Source organism: Camelus ferus, chromosome 7 (genome assembly GCF_009834535.1).
Source record: "Camelus ferus isolate YT-003-E chromosome 7, BCGSAC_Cfer_1.0, whole genome shotgun sequence".
NCBI lineage: Eukaryota > Metazoa > Chordata > Mammalia > Artiodactyla > Camelidae > Camelus > Camelus ferus.
This window is the reverse complement of record NC_045702.1, coordinates 36558792-36584195: the sequence shown is the minus strand read 5'-3', so window position 1 is coordinate 36584195 and position 25404 is coordinate 36558792. Positions and strand designations below refer to the sequence as shown.

Here is a 25404-nt window from a genome sequence, read left to right as displayed (position 1 = left end):
AAAGTATAAAATACACATACACAAGTCTATACTGACACAAATAAATAATTGAATAAATAAATACATAGGGAAGAAAAGACACATCTTTGCAGAAGAAATCTAATGATCTATGTAGATACTCCCTTCTCTAGAGGGCAAACTTGGAGCCCCTGTCCTGCGGAGTGTGGTTTGCACTTAGTGACTCCATTCTAAAGAACAAAGAGAGGGAAAAGGGAAAAATAGTGACTTTCCAGTGGGGAAAGCTGGAAAACACCACCTTAACCAAGTGATCAAAGTTAACATCTCTTGGATGTCATGCAAGTATCATGTACCCCTGATACAATGTGATGAGAAGGGCACTTAGCCTCTGTGGTATTCCTTCCAAAAACCTCTAACTCTGTATAATCAACATAAAAACATCAAACAAATCTTAATTTGGGGGACATTTTATGAATATACTTAACCAGTACTCCTGAGAACTGTCAAGGTGATGAAAAACAAGGAAAGATTCAGAATCTGTCACAAACTAGAAAAGACTAAGAAAGACTAAATGCAATGTCCTGGATTAGATCCTGGAATAGAAAAAGGACACTAGTGGAAAAACTGATGAAATCCAAATCAAGTTTGGAGTTTGATTACTGGTCATGCACTGCTATGTAAGAGTAATGTTGGCTTCTTTTGCTTTGACTAAATAATGTTAAAATGTTAACATTAGGGGAAACTGAACTTGGGTGAGGGTGTCCTCTCTATGATATCTTTACAACTTTTTTGCAAGTTTGAAATCGTTCCAAAATAAAAGACTTAAAAAAAAACAGAGTTAGGGGACGAGTAGATGATAACACATCTGAAAGCATGCTGTGAGCTCACAGAGTTAAGCACATCGTTATGAACGGAAGGGCACTGTCGATTGTACAGAATGAAATTTAGTGATTAATGAATCTTAGAAATGTTCAATTTCCTGTCCAGCTGTATTTCTTTCCTAAAGCCTACTACCTGAGACATTCAGATAAAAGAGATGTCAGGTATTTTATTTAACACTTCATGTTCAAAAATGTAAATTCCTAAGGTCAGCTTGTTTATTCCCCAGTTGAATAAGAATTTGTCCTATGTCACTTTTTCATAAAAAGAGTGCAGACTTACTCCTTCCCAAACCTATTTAAGTCAGCTTTCTGGTAGTCTGGATTCCAGAGAAACACAAATTCCCTGTGCATGTACACATGCCCACACACTCAGCATCAGAGAGCTTCTGGTTCCTGCCAAAATCGGATTTATTGTGGGAAAAGCTATTGCAAAGTCTTGATTGCTTTCCTAAGGCAGCAGGTCTCCCTTGCAGGAGTTTAAATGGGTTGGAGGCCCCAGGGAAACAGGAGACTCTATCTCTACTAGAGCACATGTTGTGAGTATAATTCTCTTTTAATGTGGATCAAAATAGTGTGAAGTAAGTCTTGAGTATGCCTTTGAGTTATTTGTAAATGTGGCTGGTCCCTCCAGCTCAGGGGTGGTTAGGAAGGGGGTCTGTTTAAAGCTACAGGGTCAAATAAACAAATGAGACCTAAGCAAACTTATAAGCAAGCTTTCCCACAGCAAAGTAAATTGTAAGCAAAACAAAAAGACAATCTATGGAATGGGAGAAAATGATGCGACTGACAAGGGCTTAATGTCCAGAATATATAAACAGCTCATACAACTCAATAACAACAACAAAAAAACCCAATCAAAAAATGGGCAGAAGACCTAAACAGACATTTCTCCAATGGAGACATCCAGATGGCCAATAGGCACATGAAAAGATGATCAATATTGCTAATTACCAGAAATACAAATCAAAACTACAGTGAGGTATCCCCTCACACTGGTCAGAATGGCCATCATTAAAAAGTCTATGAACCATAAATGCTGTGGAGAATAGTGTCAAGAAAAGGGAATCCTCCTACACTGTTGGTGGGAATGTAGTTTGGCGCAGCCATTATGCAAATCAGTATGGAGATTCCTCAAAAAACTAAAAATAGAGTTACCATAGGATCCAGCAATCCCACTCCTGGGCATAATCCAGAGGGAACTCAAATTTGAAAAGATACATACACCCCAAAGATACAGCACTATATACAATAGCCAAGACATGGAAACAACCTAAATGTTCATTGACAGAGGACTGGATAAAGAAGCTGTGGTATATTTACACAATGGAATACTACTTTAGCCATAAAAAAGAATAAAGTAATGCCATTTGCAGCAACATGGATAGACCTAGAGATCATCATTCTAAGTGAAGTAAGTCAGAAAGAGAAAGAAAATACCATATGATATCACTCATAAGTGGAATCTAAAACAAGAAAAAAGAAGACACTAATGAACACATCTACAAAACAGAAACAGACTTGCAGACATAGTAAACAATTTTATGGTTACTGGGGGGAATGAGGGTAGGAAGGGATAAACTTGGGAGTTTGAGATTTGCAAATATTAACTACGATATATAAAAATAGATAAAAAAAATTTCTTCTATATAGCACAGGGAACTATGTTCAGAATCTTGTAATAACTTTTACTGAAAAAAATATGAAAACAAATATTTTATGTATATGTACGACTGGGACATTATGCTGTACACCAGAAATTGACATTGTAACTAACTATACTTCAATTTAAAAAAAGCAAACAAAACAAAACACCAGATGATTGGATAAAGAAGACGTGAAATACACACACACACACACACACACACATATATATATATACACACATATATATATACACACACACACATACACAATGGAAATTTATTCAGCCATAAAAAAGGATGAAAAATCCCATTTTCAGCAAATTGGATGGAACTAGACATTATTATACTAAGTGAAGGAAGTCAGGCAGAGAAAGACAAATATATGATACCACTTACATACAGAAGCTAAAAAAATGACAGAAATGAACTTATTTATAAAACAGAAACAGACTTATTGACATAGAAAACAAACTTACAGTTACCAAATGGGAAAGTGTGGGGGAGGGGAGAAGGGAAAAATTAGGAGTTTGGAATTAGCAGACACATACTACTATATACAAAATAGATAAACAACCAGGTCCTATGGTATAGCACAAAGGACTATATTCATTATCTTGTAGTAACCTATAATTAAAAAGAATGTGAAAAAGAATATATATACATATGTATAACTAAATCACTGTGCTGTACACCAGAAACTAACACAACATTGTAAATCAACTATACTTCAATTAAAAAAAAAAAGCTACAGGGCCTGCCTGGGGATCTCAGAGTTAGGGGACCCAGGAAGGAGAAGCTTAAAACCGAGGAGGCTCCAGGTGTCACTGGGCTCAGCTGGTGCTCCTGCACTTTAACACTCTGATCTAAAGATGAGAGATTTGAAGAGCAACAGGGTGCACATGAAGAAACCACACCCAGTTTTCAGATGGAGTTGGACAGCTGTGGTGTCAGAACCGTGCTTATTATGCACACAAACACACATACATACACAGGCAGCAGGCAGTGCCTTATTTTATGTGTAAATGAGAGGAGGAATGATATGATTCTCCCAAAGTAGGTAACACAAAACTGTCTGGGTGGTCTTGATAACATGGTCTGCAATTTCTTTTTCCTCTCTTCTTCCCTCTCCTTCCTTCCTCTCTTCTTTGCCCTCGTCTTGTCCTCCTCTTCCCTCCCCCGACCCTCATCCCCACTCTGTCCTCCTGGTGCTGAACATTGTAGACTATTTCTTGCTTCAATTAATTATGGAAGGAGTTTGTCATTTTTGAGCACATGGTAGAGAAGGAAATGATGTGGCTAAAGGATTGTCGAGAAATGGGCTGGAATTTCAACGTCGCTGTAGATGACGTTCACTGCGATCCCTCCACGCCACTGCACATTTTGGTTTTGGCCCCACTAAAGTCAGAGCCCTGTTGGTTTACACTGCTGGGCTCCCCACTGCAAGCCCTGGGAGCAGAGGGGCCCCTTGTCCCTCTACCCACAGCATGCATTTCACAGGGATGATGGCTTGCCTCACACTATATTTTACAAGAATCTGAAACGCATGAAAAGCAGGACATTGAGGGTGCAGAGTTCTGCTTGTAAGGAATTAGCTGGCCCAGGAGCAGTGATTCAACTCAAAGTAACAATACCCCAGGGGTTAACAGTGAGGTGCAGAGCACAGTGGTAAGAACTTGGGCTTTAAGGACAAACAGATCCGGGGCTGAATCCCCTTCTAGTCATTTACTAGCTGTGTAACCCGGGCAAACACCTTATCTTCTCCTGGCCTCAATTTCCTCCTCTGTAAAACAGATACACTCCCAAGAGCACTGGTAATGAGATCACAAGTGTGAACTGCAGTGCCTGGTACGTTACCCACATCCTGAGTATGATGCACCCGGCATGACGGAGGAAAGAAAGATGGGCAAGATACAGATCTGCCGCCCGCCAGGTTTACATTCTAATAAGGAAATGTATGTGAATTGAGTACCTTAGTGTCTCTGTGCGTCCCCTCCCTCACCTATTGTTGCTGTGGACAACAGCACCTACTTCATAAGATTAAATGGCTAATATAAATGAAGCACTGAGAACAGTACTGGCACACTGTAGTACTCGAAAAGGTACTTCATGATGATGGTTGAGAGGAGAGTTAACATTTAGTGGAGAGGATCAGGAACTATTTTACAGAGAAGGTGACACCTAGATGAGCTTGAAGGATGGGTCTGGTGTTGATGGGGCATTCTGGGTGGAAGGAATGATTAAGAACAAAGGTACATGGGTAGGCTCAACAGGGGAGGCAATCACTCCTTTTTTGGCTACAGCATGGGATACACAAGGCCTACAGTGGAGGTCCAGGAAGGCTTTTTGAGAATCCTGAGATGCTAAGTACAGATGTGTACTTAATTGGGTGGAGATCGTAAGCTGGGGAAATAATAGGATCAGAGGTCTGCATTGGGGAATTAGTGTGGCCATGAAGTGAGGAAAATTAGAATTTCCAACAGCAATGCAAATGTGAAACTGGTGACACTTCATTTATTCATTCAACAAATACTTCTTTGTTATGTATAAGGCCCCATCCTAGACATTCTATACAGAGATGAGCAAGATGGAACCTGTCCTCTGGAGGTTAGAGTCCAGTGGGAGAGACAGACACAATCACACAGGTAGATCATGCAAAACAAGGCAAGTTCAAACAAAGAACATACAGCTTCTTGGACAAGAGGGGTATGTAGAAGGAGTCAGGGATAATGTGCTCATCCCTCAGGCAAAGGTGCTGGGGTGGGATGACAAGATCGAAGTTATCTTATAGAAAGACATTTCTGGCATCCATGTGGAAGATTTATTGGAAAGAGGGTAAGAACAGACTTGGTTGGACTAGTCTGGAAGGTAATAGCAGGAGTAACATTAAAAGAAAAAAAAAAGATAATTGTGTGAATACTTCATGCAGTGATGCCGTTACTCATAAAAATGGATGGATCTCACAGACAAAAGAAGCCAGATACAAAGGAGAACATACTGTATTATTCCATTTGTATGAAATTCAAGAAGAGAACTTTATATAAGTGAACTAATCTGTGGTGGTAAATTTTAGAATAGTGACTACATTGTCAGGGTGTTACTAACAGGGAGGGTCATGAGGAAGGCTTCTGGCAGGCTGGAAATTATAGCTGAATGTTTACCTGCTAATTCACACCTGCTGTGGAGGTGTAATTTGTGTGTCATGGGAATGAAAAGATATGTACCGTCTTAACAAAAACGCATCCTAAAAACGTTATGTTAAAGGGAAAAGTAGGATAAAAAAATTGTATATACAACATTACCATAACTCTCAAAGAAGTGAATATAATGATGATTTCTTTAAAACTTACAAGAAAAACATCCAGTATTTTAACATTGGTTATTTCTGGTGGTGGGATTTCAGTTAACTGCTGTGAAGAGACACCTGGAGGGGATTTTCAAGAAACACTGACACAAGAGTTAAGAGACCAACCAACCTCTCTGAGTGGACAAGGATGAGAATCTCAGTTCTGGTCTTTCCCAAGGGAGTGACTTTCAGCAAGTTCTGTAACCTCTTTAACCCTCAAGTTTCCTCAGTCTTATAAGAGGGGTCAAAATGGCGCCTCTATGTCAGGGCTACTTGGGGGATGAAACCAGATGAAGAGTAAGCCCTGTAATTGCTGTGAAAGGAAGTCTTGGAGGCAGAAGAGGATGAAGTTCTCCACGTTTCCACCAACTGCCCCTCTTTTCTGGGTCATCTGTAGAGACAGAAGCTGTCTATGGGGATTTGAGGAGGAGGGTGGAGGGAGCTGACCAGGGAGCACACTCAGCTGGGGTGGGAGCTAAACATTTCTGAGATGAAATCCTCCAATTTCCTCCCAGCCAGAAAGGATGGTTGAAATGCTCCCAAGTTGGGAATTGAAAAGGGGTTGGTGATGGAAGGACAGAGAAATGCTATTTTGAGTATAAAACTCTACAAAGTATAAAAATAAAGAATGTCATTTTAAATGAGATAGTTTAAAGTTGAACATTTTGTGACTATGTATAGCTGTGAGTGTGAAAAATATATAAAATGATGTTATTTAAGGAAATCACAAAAACCCATATCACTTGCCTTTATATGTGGAGACATGTTTCTTTGGTTCATTATCAAAGAGTGGATATTATAATACTATATTCACATGCCATTCGAACACATGGAAAAATTTTTTTAATTAAAATTAGCTAATTCTTCTAGAACCCAGTGGAACCCACAGCTTCTCAGCTAAAATCAGGCAAAATTTAATTGGCACTTAGTCAATGACCAAGGTAGCATGAAATGCATGCGTGCCCCAGGCATTTGCATCTCTTTCTTCTTGCTTAAAGAGACAGACTTGTAATATTTAATATTGCCAGTCAGCAAAATCATGTTCATTGGTTAGGCCACAAAGTGTTAAACTGACTTTATTGTCACGTGATAAAAAGAAAATTGCAAATAAAACAGAAGCCTGTTGCGTTATACACAGAAAAACTACAATTCTGGGAAAGAGGGCACAGAATTTTATTTTACTATTTTACTTTCACAGGAAGTTTCTGAAAATCCTTATTTTGAGGCCTAACTGGATTTAATATTACATTTAATTAAATTAATAATATTAATTAAAGTCTCATTCAGAGTGTGAACAGGAAATCCTGTCAACATTTGCCACCTGTCTCTGCCTGAAGTCCAATGAAAAATTGTCCAATATGATATAACGCACAGAGTATTCTGACCAGCTATCCCTGAATAATGATATTAGTAATAATTACATTATCTACCTTTTTATTAACACTTACTTATGCAGCAAGTATTGTGCTGAGCATTTTATATATATTAGTTTACCTACCTCCCACAACAAACCTATGAGGGAGGTGTTTCAGGTCTTTTATTATACCCATTTTATAGGTGAGAACAATAAGGATTAGACTAGGGTGGCCAACTTCCCAGGTTTTCCCAGGATGTGACTCCCTGTGCTTATACCAGGAAAGTCTTGGGCAAACTGGAAGAATTGGTCACTCTATAAAAATGACTTGCTTGATTTTAAAGTGGTAGAGAGGAATTTAACCTCTTCTCACCTTGGCTGGTCAGACTTCCTACCTACTGCCAGCCCAGCTCTAGGTTACCATCCAAAATAAACAGCCAAGACATTCTTCGGCAGCATGGGGGAGGGATCTAGGCTAAAACTTGGGAATATTATTCCAGGCAATGTAATGGAAAATGTCATTTTTGCCTGCCCCTGTCCCCAAACCACTGAGCTACTGAGGCTGAGCCTCCCTTGACAATTTCCAAAGGGCTTGCATGTCATCTGACATTCAGAGTGAGAAACCACTCACCTTGGGAAGGGGATAGAGGTGACACAATGGCTGGCCAGGGTCCTGTTTACAAAACTCCAGGGTGTGACACACAACATCGGCATTCATATCTGCGCTAAGCCTGGAGGAAAATGGGCCAAAACAAAGGCTATTTAAGATCTCCCAGGCATTAGGAAACAGAAGCTATTTCAAAAGAAGGTAAATCCCCAGAATGGATTCTATCATGGCCTTTGAGTCCAGTCCCGTGTAACTGCTGGATTGTAACGATTTCCTGCCACTTACACTCTCCTACTTTTAGAATGAAGTCCTGGGGGTGGGGAGAGGGCGCCAACAGCACTGAGCTGTAAGTCAGCGTCTCACATGGGCACTGTGATTCTTTTCAGGAGAAGCCATGAATAAAAGTGGGAAAGGAAAAATGGACAGGGGTATATTTGATGGGAACACTATTTTAGAGTTTGCTGAAACTTACAGCAAAAAACTTTATGATATAGCCTTAAACATCCAAAATTATTTTCTTAGGCATAATCCAAATCATCTCTTTCCTTTTAAAGTAAATATATTTCTTTACCTTATGGAAGAAAATACAGTATAGTTCACTTTTTTTCCGGGGATGGTGTCAGGATAGTGTTGGTCAAACATTCTGGTGTATGTCTAGGGTTGAAGGGGCTAAAACAAACCTTCCATATTCACTTTCTACCTGACACCCCCAACACTCTTCTTAAACCAAGAAGAATGAGTATAAAGTGCTGCTTCAAATGAAGGAACAAGTCACGTATGGAATTTTAGTAACTTTCCCAGGTAAATTATTGATTCAAACTCAAACCAGAATGGCAACAACAAAAAAATCCAGAAACACAGGTTGGTAATATCTAGAGACTAGTCTTGGAAGGACAGTTACTTTTGAGGGTTTCTTCCCAGCTCACATGATCACTTAACTGCCCCCTTCACCCATAGGGGTGGATTCCTGGCAACCATGTTTATATTCCATATCTTCTTGCCAAGCTGGTTGGACCTCATTAGACTACCGTTCAAGTGGGACCAATCAGATTCTCTCCTATGGAAATTTGGAATTGGTATTAAAAAGTTTGACTTCATTCTGGGCTATTCTAACAGTGATGGTAGTTATAATGACTTGGGACTGTAAAGTTACTTCCTGCCATGTAGACAGAGCATTTAGAAAGCTAGTTTGTAGAATGGGATTCAGGGGGCAGAACCCAATGTCTGCAGTAAGGAAGACTCAGAAGAGTGTGCTCCTGTGTTCCTCGTGGTGTCTCAGTCCTGTTTACAGTTTCTGTCTGGAGCCTGGATATTTACTTACCTTTAAGTTGCACAAAATGCTCTAGGTTCCCTTATAATAAATCTACTCCAATACCCCACACCCCTCCTCAACTATTACAATGACTATGTCTAAAACTATTACAATCACTACCATTTTTCTTCTCTCCCTAACCCTCCACCTCCCTCTTTTACCTTCTACTTCATAAGCAAAGCCAAGTCATTGCTCGGTGTATTTTTTTGTTTTACTTATTTATTTATTTTGACTGAAGGTAGTCACAGCCCACACATGGGTTAACCCTTGAGAACCACAGGTTAACTTGGCAATGCTTGGCTGCTGTGACTAGGGTCTGGAAGAAAGTCATTGGATCTGCTCCCTGACTTCATTCCTGTTTCTGCTTTATTTCCCTGACAAGCATTCTACAGACTCTTCATTAGGTTGTCCACTCGACCAAGGGAGTTTTATCCCTGGACATACAGAATAACAATGCGATTTAGAGAGGTAAAACAGTAATAAGATGCAAACAAAACAAAATAAAACAGAAAAGCACCCTAGTTTCACTTAGTGTGCGTAGGTAGCAGTTTAAATGGTTGCTGAACATTAAAATATCTTTCATACCTTGAGTAATCTCAACTGTGGATGACCAACAAAAAAGTGCTGGGAGGGGCCTTCAGAATTACTTTCTAACATGAACCTTCTTGCAGAAAGAACTGCCTCATATTAAGCAAAAGCCCATCGGAGAAAGGAGGTTCACCTCAGAGATCTCCAACTGTTTTGATGGTCACTAGTATGTGAAAACATAGGGTAGGACTGGCTCCCAAATTTCATTCCAGCTGAATGAGACTAACATGTGGCTGGCAAGATGGCTTTTCAACATTTTGTGAGCACCTGAGTTGAGAGGGGAAAAGTGAGTTCATCATGAGAGTCATCTGCTTGGCCCCAGGGTTCCTTCATGGGAGGTGGAGGGGAAGGTAACTTACAGGTAACAAGGCTGGGGGACAAGCTGTCTCTGACACATAAAGCCCATTACCTAAGTAATGTCTACTAAGGGTCAGCAAATCAGGAGAGGGCGGCTGTTTCCACACATCTGTTCTCAACTTAATGGTTCATTTATTTAACTGATGACTGCTGTCTTTGTGGGGAATCTGGTATTTAGTGGACTCAGGAGGGTGATAAATAGGGCTCTGCTTAATCTTTCTTTGGTTTTTTTTTAACCTAAGGCCAATATCCCATCTGTAGCAATTCAGAAACACCAGTGCCAACTCATCATATGGTATCCAAGACCTATTCTCTTTCCCCTGCAAATAGAGCACAATTTCAAGTAAGTGAACTTGAATATGGGAGCGGAGATGGGGGCCTCTCAGTCAGAGAGTGAGGCTGGTGTTCTCTGAACTGAAGAATAGGAGGGGTACTGTGCACTTGGTGTCCCTCTCAAATTCTCCAAGAACAGAGCTTTATCATCAAAAGACTAGTTGTGAGAAGCACTTCTTGGGCAAGAATAGAAAACACTGAGCCTCATACATCCAGACAAGTGTAAGACCATTAGAATACGCAACATGCAAAGAAGTGGCAAAGTAGCACTTGTGCACTTGACCGACCTTTGTGAAATTAGTAGGAAATCTCCACAGCCATAATAACCATTCCTACTCAACATTGCTTTCTTTTTCCCAGGACAGCAAATAAGACCAAAATGGTCACATTTTAATTTACATCCTTTGACTACCTTTACAGGTAACAGAGGTGTGCAGGAGTGAGGCATGGGGGGCAGGGAGGGAAGCTTCAACACATCTGGCAGAGCTAATTAACAAGTTTAATTAGGATCATGGTAGAAGGAAGTCAATGCTGATGAGCATTATCATCATAAATCAAAAGAAGGTAGCAAGGTCAGGGTGAAGTTTGAGCAGACAGGCAGAGTGATAGCCTATAGCAGGAAGTGAGGACAGGGCCTTTCACACATGAAAGCTCTCAAATTTAGACCTTTGACATCCATTTCAACGAAGGATTTATACATTAATATAGAGAGCTACAGAGACACACTCACGGCATCAAAAGATCTTCCTCATGCAAATTAACTCTTTTCTCTCACTTCTGGACCACACTCTTTATAGCACGTTATGAATTTAATCATTCCTCTATAAATCTTGTCATTATCTTGTGAATGGTGCAGTAACATTACTTTATATTTTTACTGTTTAAAAAGACATTAATTACATTTAGGGTATATCATAATTGTTATAAACCCTGTTTTGCATTTTTTTCTTCTAAAACGTTAGTAGTTTAGGCCTCTCCTGATCTTCAAGAGCTCCTAAGTTTGGCATAGAAGAATTTATGATTTAGAGCATAAATAGATACAAGTGAAGCAAGGTGAGATGAACAGAAGACCAGGATCAGGCTTGCTATGACAGCCTCTGGCACGATGGAGTTAAGACCAGGAGGACCCAGCACGTGGTCACTGGCTAGGCTTGGCTGCTCCTGGAAGCAGCCCTTCCCTGCATGACCCCAGTTCTTGAAAGAATGAATGCCTGAGTTAGTGCTCAGGTATCCCACTTCCTAACAACATCCTGTGGTTCGCCTGTGGGTAGGAAATGTAATTGCTGAATAATTAGTCCATGAATCATTGAGAATTGACTGGTTTGATATAATGAGGAGGGATGCCCTCTGGGTTAGGAAACACATTTAATCTTGGAAGCCTGAAATTCAGGTAAGACTAAATCATGAGTTTGTCATTTTCCGGACCTACATCAACCCAGAATTGTATGGGATTGATTAAAACAAGCTGTAAGAGGAGGGCATCATAAGAAGAGAAATTTCTGAGGAGGGCATCATAAGAAGAGAAATTTCTATCAGCAAACAATCAATATGGGTACTGGAAAACTACACACAAACAAAACTACTAGTGGATGGAACCACGAAGGGGGATCATTTATTATGTCTGTCATTCTTCAAAGTGACCCACCCCATACTAATAAGAATTAGTTGTCTCAAAGGGAAAATTTTCCTCCCCTCCCCACCACATGCTCAGGGAATGGCTTGCTGGCCCCATTCTTTCTCAACACCGTGTCCACTTGTAGTTACGTGAGGTGGGGGCTATCTCTTGTCCAGTCCACACCTGCAGCTCCTGGTACAGTGTCTGTCTGCCCTCTTTTTGATCCCAGGCTTAACTGGCTCTTGCACTCAATGCCCACAGCCAGCCACAGAAGAGCAATGGGTTTCCCTGTGAACCAGGTCACTTTCTTTTAACTGCAAAGAAGTAGGATTTGTTTGGGGTAGAGGTTTTGGATGTGCCAAGCCGAGGGAACATCTTATGCAAAAGGTCCTGAGGCAAAAACCTTCTGGTGTTGAGGGAGAATTACAAATGGTTTGGAGCACGGTATGCAGCCAGGGGTGGGTCTGAAAATGTCCTCAGGGATCAGTTCATAAAGAGCTTTGCATGGGGGCTAAAGAATCCTGCAAAGGGCATGAAAATTTTTATGTTAGAGATTGCCATAATTAGTTTTGTATTAAAAGGCTCTTTGGCCAGCTAGAATGCAGCGGAGCAGGGCTGGGGAAGGGGAGAGGCCAGGAAACCAGCGAAAGGCGGGAGAGGAGGAAGAACCTGAGAAGCATGTGACCTGAGAACCCAGGAGGGAGTGAAGGGGAAGTTCAGGAGAAAGGGTCCAATGCCTGTGTCCAGTCACTAAAATCCCATCCTTGGTCAGCACTACTGGTGAAATTCTTTCTGAAAGGATCTTGGGGAGAAACTGAACCAGGATGCTACACTGCCTTCAAGGGGAGCCTTAGCCCAGGGTGACAAAGAATCTGAGTCTGGTTAGAATTTCCCACTATTAGCAAGCATTGGATACAGCTCCCGCCCTTGTCCAGTAAGTACCTCCTGCTGGAAATGGAGCCGGCTGCCTCCCAGCTTTCCTGTTCCCCGCCACGTCCCAGCACCCGATTCAGATTAAATGTGCTGGCAAACTCACAGTTTTATGATGTCTGGTCCAAATATGCGTACCACTAAATAGCAGGTGGTCTTCAAGAACAATTTTTCTAAGAAAGAGAAAGCAGGAGAAATAGATTATTTTTTATTATGATAAATTTAACACATGAGTTAATAATGATCTTTATGAGGAACTGAAGCTGAGTGCTTAATTTATCATTAACTCAAGTGATTAATTATAGGGGCTTGGGAGAAATGTTACAGTTAATGTAGCCATTAAACTATCATTTCCATCTCAGATTTACGCAAATGCCACTTTGTTTACTGTAGGTGCTAAGGACCACTAGTTTATTATAAAAATACAGTTAAATTCTGGAGTCCTCATTTTCTTTTGTACAGCAGGGAACATCTGAATGTTGGTGAGGATCTCATTTGTTGATGATGACAGGAACAGGACTTGCCTTAAAGTAAATAATCTGTAATGTAGCTTTGTTAAAAATATTCTTCTCTGGTGTTCATTTGGGGGAAAAAAGACTTTACTTTGGCAATTTAGTTTTTGCTGTTTTGTATTTCAGAGATAAAAGGTTACTGTCACAGGTGTCTCTTCACTGCCATCTACACCAGAGAACGCAGACACACAGACACACACACAGACACACACACACACACACACACACACAAATCCACTGACCAAAAAAATCTGCTTCCCCTGGCTTTCTCCAGTTATGGGAGTACAGAGAGGCTCTGTGGACTTATCTGCACATTAAAGCTGTTAACTCTCTGGACCTGTTTCTCCAGTTTGTCTGTCTGCTGTGGAACACTGGCAATTCCATGTAGGACTTCAGTATAGTTAGGACAGATAGGGTCTCTTGGGAAGAGACAGGAAACCTTCCCTGAGTATAATTTACCTTGTCATGCTAATCTCAGGCGGGGCTACTTGCCCCTTGCTCAGAAGGTAGGGTTGTGAAATAACAGGATAAATATAGGAACTCTCTCTGCTACTTTACTTTTACTCAGTGGTAAATAATGTAAACACTGCTTTGAGATCAAAATAGATAGCTCTATAGGATTATTTTTTGCAATGACTTCAAACACATTATGCTTTTGAAGTAGGAACTTAAAATGAATCCCACATTATAGTTGACTTTACAGAAAAAAAACAAAACAAAACTATGAGGAAATTCTATGACACTGCATGACAGCAAATTAGATAACTTTTATGAAAAGAACAAATTCCTAGAAAGACAAACTGCCGAAACTGACTCAAGAATAAATAGACAATCTGAATAGACATGTAACAAGAGATTGAATGAGTAGTCAAAAAGTTCCCACAAAGAAAAGCCCAGGCCCGGACAGCTTCACTGGTGAATTGTACTAAACATTTAAAACAAAAAAAAAAAGCATCTGAATAGATATTCTCCAAAGAAGTTATACAAATGGCCAAAAGACACATGAAAAGATGGTCAACATCATTAGCTATTAAAGGAAATGTACATCAAAAGCACAATGAGATACCACTTCACACCCACTATCATATGCTAGAACACAAAGGAAAGATGATAACAAGTACTGAGGAGGATGTGGAGAAATTAGAATCCTCAAATTCTGCTGGTGGGAATATAAAATGGTGTAGCCACTTTGGTAAACAGTTTGACAGTTCCTCAAATGGTTATACACAGGGTTACTATGTGAGCCAACAAGTCCACTTCTAGGTATATACCCAAAGGAAGACACCCATATAGCCACACAAAAACATATATGAATGATAACAGTGGGCTTATTTAAAATAGCCAGGAAGTAGAAACAGCTCAACCCTAATGGCCACTAACTACTGAATGGATGAACAAAATGTGCTGTATACACACAACAAAATATTATGCAGCTATAAAGAGTAACGACTGTCTGATACTCATGCTACAACATGGATGAACATTAAATACACTATGCTAAGTGAAAGAAACACATTTGTATGATTCCATTTATATGAAGGGACGAGGCAAATTCACAGACATAGAAAGTCAATTAATGGTTGCTTAGAGCTGGGGAGAATGGATGTTTGGGAGCTGACAGCTAAGGGATGTGGTCCTTTTCGGTGTAATGAAAATGTTCTAAAATTTATGGTGGTGATGAATGTACAACACTCTGAATATACTAAAAGCCACTGAATTATACATTTTAAATGAGTGAATTGTATAGCATATGAATTAAATCTCAATACAATTATAAACAAGAACAGCCCCTCTTTGGGTGCTCCTTTTTTGGGGGCACTGCAGTCAAGAAGCTCGGATGTCCCAGGACTCAGAGACCGAGGTTTCAGCACTAGCTAACTGGCTTCTGACCTTCTGGGTTTCAATTTCCTCGTCTGAAAAATGTAGGAGTAGAATTCAGTCCCTTTCATTAAACTGTCTTGGAAGTTTGGGGGATTATGTAACAGACATTCAAAATTCCGTGAACTTGCAAAGCACTTTAGAAATGAGTTTCAAATATTGTTAACGTAGAGCTGGTTTAGCTGACAGTGGAGCAATTTAAAAACACCACGGTGTTCTTTGATACACTTGCGGTGCTGCCTGAAAGGCAGAGAACATTTGTCTTCTTTCTGGTAAAAGAAGTCGTTGCCTCTGTGTGTATTTTTTTTAGAACCTTGTTTTGCTCTAATTGAAATTAACAGGGACAGGATGCTCCTCACCCTCTGGGCAAAGCCATCTGAACAATCAGTTTCCTCAAACAGGTTCTGTGATGGCTAAGAATGAGAGGCCCCTGTAGCGATGGCTAATGTGGGATATAGATGGACTTCTGAGAGCTAACCTCTCGATCAACATGGATGGGTGCAGAGCAGAGACAGGCAAAGTCTCTAGAAAAAGCCAGATACGGCCTGGGCAGCCACGACCAGGTGGTCACCTCTTATTGCTACAACTGAATAAAAGACTGGCACCAACTTATTGCTAGCAACCTAGCTGATGTAAAAGGTATACAGCTAAACCCTGCTTGTGACCAGGAAGGTATAAGAGCACTGAATTTCTACAGAATCCAAAGGACTTGGGACAGCATAGAAAACAAACAAACAAAAAAAGGTATGGCCATTCCCGAGGGCAGAAGAACGTTAAAAAAGAATCATTCTCATAGTCATCATGCATGAGGTGTGTCCATATGTGTGTGTGTAAACAAAACCTAGAACATTCCAGGTTTTAAGTTGCCTTTACATTTACCATTATTTCTTTTTTCATAAGAAACTTTTGGGGCAGTGGTTACTTTTACCCTCATTCTATAGGGAGGAACTTAGAGAGCTTAAGACTTGCCCAAGACCACACGGTTTAATAAGAGATTAAAAGCTTTTACTCCAAAAGCCCAAGTTATTTGTAGTATGCATTTCAGTGTATGCAGGACATTTTATTGTCACCTATCTCAGGTGTGGCAGGTATACACAAACTACTGATCAGAAATTTGAAGAGTGAGATGTACTGACCAATGAGATAGTTTTGTGGCTGTATGTTCTAGGCTGCATGTAGACTTCCAGAACTTACAGAATATGAGATGAGTTGCCTTCCTCATTTTAGGTCTACATGAGTTTTTAACTCCCATACTTGATGGAGATAAGATTTCTGCATAGGTGGCCCAAGAAAGTGAAGTCCTGGCAAGACTCTGAGGGCATGAGTCTGCTGACCCCAGGGAGAATGATTCCATTAATCATTTTTCCATTAACAATTCTGAGATTCTTCCAAGGTGTTTACTAATGAGAGCCAGAGGCAAAAGCAGCAGGTGAAACTGAAGGTCAGAAATACTTTGCACGATTTGAAAAAATTGTCTTCTCAGACACAGGAGAGGCCAAGCTGATTTCCTGAGTGATTATTCTCAACAATGTTGTGTGCATGCTTTCTTTGCTAAGGATACGTTTTATGTTCTCGTTCAGCTTTGGTGGGAAAACCAGTAATTCTTTTTTTTTTTTTAACATTTTTTATTAATTTATAATCATTTTACAATGTTGTGTCAAATTCCAGTGTAGAGCACAATTATTCAGTTATACATGAACATATATATATTCATTGTCACATTTTTTTCTCTGTGAGCTACCATAAGATCTTGTGTGTACTTCCCTGTGCTATACAGTATAATCTTGTTTATCTATTCTACAATTTTGAAATCTCAGCTATCTCTTCCCACCCCCCGCCCCCTTGGCAACCACAAGTTTGTATTCTATGTCTGTGAGTCTATTTCTGTTTTGTATTTATGCTTTGTTTGTTGTTTCTTTTTTAGATTCCACATACGAGCAATCTCATATGGTATTTTTCTTTCTCTTTCTGGCTTACTTCACTTAGAATGACATTCTCCAGGAGCATCCATGTTGCTGCAAATGGCATTATGTTGTTGGTTTTTATGGCTGAGTAGTATTCCATTGTATAAATATACCACATCTTCTTTATCCAGTCATCTGTTGATGGACATTTAGGCGGTTTCCATGTCTTGGCTATTGTAAATAATGCTGCTATGAACATTGGGGTGCAGGTGTCTTTTTGAAGTAGGGTTTCTCCTGGATATATGTCCAGGAGTGGGATTCCTGGGTCATATGGTAAGTCTATTCCTAGTCTTTTGAGGAATCTCCATACTGTTTTCTACAGTGGCTGCACCAAACTGCATTCCCACCAGCAGTGAATGAATGAGGGTTCCCTTTTCTCCACAGCCTCTCCAGCATTTGTCATTTGTGGATTTTTGAATGATGGCCATTCTGACTGGTGTGAGGGGAAAACCAGTAATTCTTAAAACTAATTTTTAAAATAATAATTGTGCGTTAATATGCATCATTTGACTGCCCCTCCCTCCCTCCCATCCCATTCTCCTGCCTTACCAGACAGGAGGTATCACTGGGTGCACACAGGCACTAGGCACCAGGCCCATTATGTTTTCTAGGAGAAATCTTTACCTAAGAAGCAGACTATCTTTGTCACCCTATGCAATTCCTGTGACCATTCCTGTGCATTCTACCATATCCACAGAACGGAAACAGTAATGCCCACCCTGCCTTTATGTTTGTCAGATGACAGAGCCTTTACTCTGAACTGAATACTTTATTTCCATCCAGAGCTGAACATTAATTAATAAAATGAAAATAACCTCAAGTTGCCTTTTTAATCCTTTGAAATTTCTACAATTGAAAGGCAGCTCACCACTGAAAACTGAAATACCTCTTCTGCTCCCCTTGGTGAAGTGCCAACTTCTGTTTTACCAGAATCTGATTTTCAGCCTCTCATTATCCCTCAGCAGATGCTGATGCTTTCTGTTATGAGTCAGAAGGAGCCAAGATGGAAACCTGAATACCAGCAATCTTGGTTCATGCTGTTTTATGTTTTGCTAGGACATTAGGACAGGAAAATCTGAGAAATAGGATTTTTACCTAGCCTTTCATCTTTGGACAACACAATTTTGCTGAAAAAGAGAAAATCAAACTCAAGGTACAAATGGTGATATCTGTCAGTGTGGTCTATTACACAGAAATAACAACCAATCGAAACAAGTCAATGATAATTATGACTACTGTTTTTCGTTTTTTGTAAAATGGTAATAACATCTTCTTTCTCTAATTGAGAGATGTGAAAATATAAAGTAAGCTTTATAATAGATTTTGACTGTCCAATAATAGAGGGGTAGATAAAATATGAGACATTTATACGCTGAAGGACGACAGAGTAATTACAAGGCTTCACCTAAATCCACATATGTCTTGACGTGTATGGATTTTAAAAAACATAATGTTGAGTGAAAAGCAGCAGTTAGAGAGGGGTAGATACAGCAGACATTGATGTAAAACTAAAGCCCCTACAAGGGAGGATTCTGGAAAGACAATGGTGGAGGCAGCAGGGTCTTAGAAGGTTTTTGAATCTCTTCCAAAAAAAAAAAACCAACTTCTGGGTAGGAAAACCAAAACCCTGTGGACAATATTTACAACAAAACTAGACATCTTAATGAGACCCAAACTATAACTAAGGCAAAGATAAGCCACTCACAAGCATGAGACTTGTGGGTTATCAACACTGGCGTGGGAGACAGTAAAGGAAGGGAACGGGATGAACAGGAGAATCCCCCAGGCAGCCCATAGGTACTGATGACACAGGATGCTGGCCAATTAAAGAACATCAGCTGAAACTGGGAAGGGTTTTGCCCACTGCAATAGCAGATGAGTGCAAAGGACTCAAGGTTAAAAGGACTGAAGGGCTTGGGGTGGTCAGGCATCTCCAAATTCTAGAAACTGATCTGCCAGAGCTTCCTCCCAGGACAGCCTACAGTGAATAGAAACTGCTGGGTTTGAAATCAAAATTAAGCTGGATAGAAGCAAAGAAAATCCAGATAAAAGTGGGCAGGGGAAAAGAATCAGGAGATCTCAGAATGCAAAGCAGCCATGTATTTATTTTTTAACACTACACAGAAACAGCAGAAGAAGTTCTGTGCATTTGAAAATCTATCCTAAACTACTTCTCTTTCTAAGAGTTTTGGAAAACTAATTTCACATAAAAATGAGCAACAGAAATGTATCTAGGTCAACTCCCATACAAAGTTATTATAAGAAGAAAAAAAAGAAGGAACTGAATCACATCCTTACAGACAGCAAAAGCATGCCAGAAAATCATGCCAAAAAAAGGATTAAAACATAACAGTATCTCAATATGAGCTGAGAAGCATTAATAAAATGATATAAGACATGAAAGGACAACAGAAATCAGAACCTGAAAGACTCAGACATGGACTAGAAACTCAGGGAAGAATACAAGATTATAAAAGAAATGAAGTCTAAATTAGAATGAACACAAGAAGAATGGAGTACAATAGCTGACATTTTACAAGAACTAGAAGGTGAAAAACAGGATAATTTTCAAGATAAAAAAATAAATGAAAGTGATAAAAAGCATTCACTCTAGAGATAGGCAAAATCGTGAATACAGGTAGAGATTTAAAATGTGGATAATAGAAATCCCTGAAGAAAATCAAGTCAAGGAAACTGAACAAATACTAAGAACTTTCTTGAAATCATATTTTAAAAAATGGATTTGAAACCACATATTGAGAGAGCACACTGCATGCCTGAGAGCATCAATATTCGACACCAAGACATAATCTGGTTAGTTGACTAAATTTTATAGAAGAAAAAAAATCCTTTGAACTAGGCAAAAATAGCAAGTGACATATAAGAAAAAGAAAATTAGATTATCATTAGGCTTTTTAATAACATATTTAAGATACTGAGGGAAAGAAACTGTGTGCCGAGGATTTTTATATCCAGAAAAACACTGACTTTCAAGTATAAAGGGCAAGCCAGCTTGTTACTGACATGCAAGAATTCAGGGAATATTGTTCCCATGAGTCCTTCCCGAGGGATGAACTTTAGACACCAACTCAACTAGAGAGACATCTGCATAAGGGCTGGTGGTGAACATCAATCATAGAGTTGCTGGTGGAAATAAAACTAAATGAGGGTGAAAAAGGAAAGTATATATTGTATGTAATGGTCATATGCTCAAGTAGCATAGTACAATGATTAAAAGGGGTGGCAAAATGGGAAAAGCATGTTCAAAAAACAATTTTTAACTGCTCTCAATGATCATGAAATAAATTAATACTACTAGTGTTAGAACTGACATACTGTTAGGTAAATCAGTAATTATGGGATATTTTAATTCTATCAATTTCCTTGTCCTGGAGAATTAGGACTTTGAGTGGGAAAGGAGGAGATACAGCTAGCTATGATATAGAAGAGACTAAGAAAAAAAAAAATCCTGTAGTCTTGAATCTGAAGTGCCAGTATGAACTCATTAGATATTTTATCTTATAATAATATAGGTAAATGTATGTATGTATATTTTCTATTACTGTCAACTGAAGAAGCCTAGAGAGAATGACCAGCTGAGGAGCATACATTCCTATGTACCCAGATTGTGGTCTTCATACTATTTCCCACTAAAAGAAACTAGAGCTTATAAGAGAAATTACTGATTTCAAGCCGGGGGTTGGAAATGAACGAGACGGTCTAGAACAACTTGTCATATCAGTTAGTGAGGAAGCTATCCAAGATACTTAGATTCATGTTAAAAGGACCCAGGAGCTAACTGGAAGAAGTTCCTTCTGGTCAAAGATGAGACAATTAGAGCTTCAAAAGGATGATAATTGAAGTAGACTGAAACTCACCAAATGTGTATAAATTCATGAGTTCATAATGACACTTTAAAGAACACCAGTTGACTACTTTGGGATGATAATACAAAGGCATTGAATTATTTGAAAACTGGCAAGTAAAAGCAAAAGAAGCAAGCATTTATCCTGCCTTTCTTAGCATGAACAGTACCATTAAGAACTGTGGAGAAAAATATCTCTACACTATGATGATAAAGAGGGAAACTGTTTCTAATATATTTCAACCACTAAATGAAACGATGGATTCGAATGACACTGTTTTGCAACCCCCAATGAACTAAGCTGGTCATAGAGCATCAACAGCTGCCAATATCACAAAAATGAAAAAGAGAAAACCACTCACGATGTCCTCCTGATGAAAGAAAGCACCATCATCTACAGCCTAGCCAAAGAAACGAAACTGGAGTCTGATCAAGCCTCTGGACCTAGCTGCCAATTTTCAGGAAATACAGAGCACTGAGAAGCATATTCAATTATCCCACAGGGAAGCAATCAGAAAAATGCAGGAACTCTACACGGCAGATTCCACAGCTAAATTACAAGGAAAAAAGAAGGGATGGAAAGGAAACTTGTAGATTAAAGTAGACTTAAAAGACAATCAAAGATTTAAAAACTGGGTGACAATATGGTGACTGGAGATACCCAGTTGGGTGATAAAACTATAAAGCAATACAAGGAAATGATTATAGTAACACCCAGGATGTTGGTTTTTTTAGGGGAAAGGAGGGGTTTATGATGAGATAGGGCATGTGGATGGGACTTTTGGAGGAGATACCTATCTATTCCTTCTTGACCAGGACTCTGTTTATAAGGATGTTCACCTTTTAATAACTGATAAAGCTATATGTTTATTTTGTGTGGTTTTCTACATTTGTTTCCTTCTACCAAGAAAAGGTTAAAAAATTACCCACAGACAATACTGTACATTGTCTATGGATTCATACAAGTGAATGTAAAGGTATAAAATCTGACAAAACCAATACCCATCAAGTTCATATGAGCGGTTCTCTCTAGGGAGGTGGGAGGAAAGTGGAACTGGGGGTGGGGAAGGCCAAAGGGCGTTTCAAGTTTATCTGTCACATTTTAATTCCACAAAAGAAAGATGATGTAAATATGTCAAAATCTTAGCAATGATCAAACTGGAACACTGTAAACACATGTATTTGTGTATTATCCTCTCCTAGTCTTTAATTTTGAATTCTTAAAAATGAGCTTGTGAGTGCACATTGTGACTACTTGCAATAAATTGTCTGAAAATGTTTTGCTGCCATTGACATTGTCTATTAAATCAAAGACACAATTGCCACGAGTCCAGCTACTTTACTTAGAAAAAATAACGTAGGTATCTTTGATGAATTAGTTCCTTAACATCAAGTGAATGAAAATTTGACTCTCAAAGAATTTTATTCATATTGCCTGCACACCTAACAGTACTCTGTAAGGGAAACAGAATCAACATTTTCTTTCTGCCGAGAATGAAAAACTATACAATTTGTTTAAACTACTAATCACTTCCTTCTTTTGCAGGATGTGTAAGGGATTTTACTGAGATCCAGTTCAGATCAATGGAATGTTCCCAGATGATTTTCCTGCTTGGAGTTTTAAGATCCCTTGTCTTCTCAGCCTAAATAAAGCTCTGAGTTCGTAGGGCTGCGCATGCGTCTGAAAATGTGTATGTGGTTAAACTGACATAAATCATTGGAAATTATTCATTACTCATTATTTTGACCTTCATGGCACTTACAGCAATGATCACCAGGTGGGCAAATTATTATAAATGTGACACATAAAAATGAAAATTGGCCATTCTACGTTTTATTCCCTAAATGTCCACAGCAGTCTCATTCTGCCATGACAGAAAATGAATGTCAAGGGGAAAAACTGCCTAGAGTTTTTTTTGTGTGTATGTGTTTCTTTTAATTTCTATGAGCCCCATAAGAATATCAACTCACAGAAATAACACAATCAGATTCTCCTCTATAAGCACATATAGGGTAGAAACTCACTCAATGACGGTGCATGAGTAAGAAAAAGCAGACCCAAAGCCACGTGACCCTTTCTGTATTTACCAGGCAAGTAGCTGCACAGTCTCTCCATCGAGGTCTGGACCGTTGAGTTGTGAACTTGAGCAAGCTGTTCAATCACGGATACCACCAGCACACACCCTGCAAGGGGGCAGAAGAGCATGTCAGTAGTGTCACACAGGAAGCTGTGCTGGAGGGTCAGGGAAAAGAAAGGGGAAGTATGTGTGTGTCCTTAAGAACACCAGCCTTTCCAAAACAGAGGACTTTTCTTTGCCATGCCTTTTATAATCTACATGTGCTTGAATGTGCTGCGTTGTAATGAGATGTGAAATGTGATTAAGAAGATCGTGGGTTTGGGGGTCAGAAAGACTGGTTGTCAGTTTAGTTTTGTCACTTGTAAGCTGTGTGACTTCAGGGAAGTAACTGAATCTCACTTTATTTCCATTTCTTTTCGATCACGTGGGAGAAAGAGGTGACATTTAAAGGAGATGTTGCGAGGAGGACAGCCAGCACTGAGGAGAAGCTCAGTGGACACTGGCTTCTTCCCTGATCCCGCTCCTTCCCTTCTGCAGTGGATGGCTTCGCTGTGAATAGGGTCATTCCCATCCTACATATTCTCAGCCTGTGACCTGGAGTCAGATCTTTAATTGTAGAAAACCAGCAGAAATTGCTCAACATTCGGAGTCAGAAGACCTGGGATTAAGTTCTGCCCTTGAATCTTAGACTCACTATCCATCCTTCCGAAGCCTTGGTTTCCTCAATGCAAAGTAGGTAATAACTTTCCCATAAGACTGCTATGATGATTAAATGAGATAACAGTGCAACTGAAGGTGCCTTTGAAATGATAACACTCCTGGAAAATATTATTTGACCTCCCAGCTATAAAGCACTCTGCTCGAAAGCATGTACCAATATAATAAGTGTCTAGAAGGAACTTTGGATTAAATTAGGAATATATCCCTTATGCTACCTTGATGTATGGTAAGGGTGAAGGCACAGAACAACCAGGCTAACACCTTGATCTCTGAAACTGCTGGAGAAGCCCAAACCTCCTTTGTCAAATGGAGGGGGCTCTTTCTTCTGCACACAAGAGGTTGGTTGGTCAAAGATCAGTAAGTCTGAGAGGAAAAGGTTAGGTTTCATTGAGATAGCAGGAGAGGCACTTATTAGCAGAGGTTGGTCTCCAAGCAGGCAAAAGAAGGCTTACATCCAAAATGAAGAAGTTCCAGGCTGCCTGGCCCAGTAGTAAGCTCACTATTATCCATCTGCTCAAGGAGCTGGGGACCCAAGTTGACAAGCAGTGTCATTAAAACCAAACTCCCACCAAGACTCTTTGAGGGAAAGGGGTGGGTAACAGATGCGAATAGTACAATTGGGCATTTCTAGAAAGAAAGAAATTAAACCTTCTGTAAAATGAGAGATTGTCAACAAAGACAGAGAGACATCTACCTTTCTAGATACTGCAACACCTGACCAGGCTTTGGCCTCAGTTCTGTAACCCTTAGGGAAGGCTGGGCAAAGCTGGGCTCACCAAACGTGAGACAGTTCCATCTTGATAACCGCGGTCTTACTGCTCTGAGAGCACCCTCCTCTGGGGCATTTATCAACATCAACTATCAGGGTTAATTAGATGTGCTTTTAGCTTAATCCATGCATTGAGGGTTTTATTACATTGCAATTAATTCACTAGCTGATACTTATTAGCATTTTACGGTCTAAAAAGCACTTTCATATATATTTTTTATTTTAAAAATAACTTTTCTAGATGCGATGAAATCTCATTTTAGAAAAATTTAAAAATACACACCAGCATAAAAAAGATAAACATCACTTAAATCACCCAGAGATAAACCAATTTTACTTTTATTTTAAATATACAGAATATAGTTAATATATGTGAATATTTCAACATTTATAATACATTTTTACACCTTGATTTATGTCTCTGCTGATTACCTGCTGTGTTAAGTGGAGCTAAACACATTTGAATAACTGCAACTGGAAAACAATTATAATTATATTGTATAATTGATAAAAAGATGCAGTATGGTATAGTTGAAAAGGGAGAAGCTTTGAAATAAAAAATAAACCTTGTTTTGTTTTTATTTTTAAGCCAGATTGAAATATTGGATCAGTCACTTAAAATGGTGTAACCTAACACGTTATGTACCCTTCTGGAACCTGTTTTTAAGAGTTTAGAGTTAGAATGTAAGTTCCTTAA

General features: G+C 39.4%; 1 protein-coding gene across 5 annotated transcripts in view; it reads right to left on the bottom strand.

The window, feature by feature from the left end:
• The window catches only part of AOAH (acyloxyacyl hydrolase), a 244830-nt gene that overhangs the window by 128651 nt on the left and 90775 nt on the right, over positions 1–25404 (bottom strand). For all 5 annotated transcript variants that reach the window (XM_032483716.1, XM_032483717.1, XM_006191548.3 and 2 more), the window contains 3 exons: positions 23229–23324; positions 13028–13094; positions 7811–7910 (listed from right to left, as the gene is read on the bottom strand). In XM_032483716.1, coding sequence (XP_032339607.1) covers positions 7811–7910; positions 13028–13094; positions 23229–23324 — 263 coding nt within the window. The remainder of the gene's footprint in view (positions 1–7810; positions 7911–13027; positions 13095–23228; positions 23325–25404) is intronic.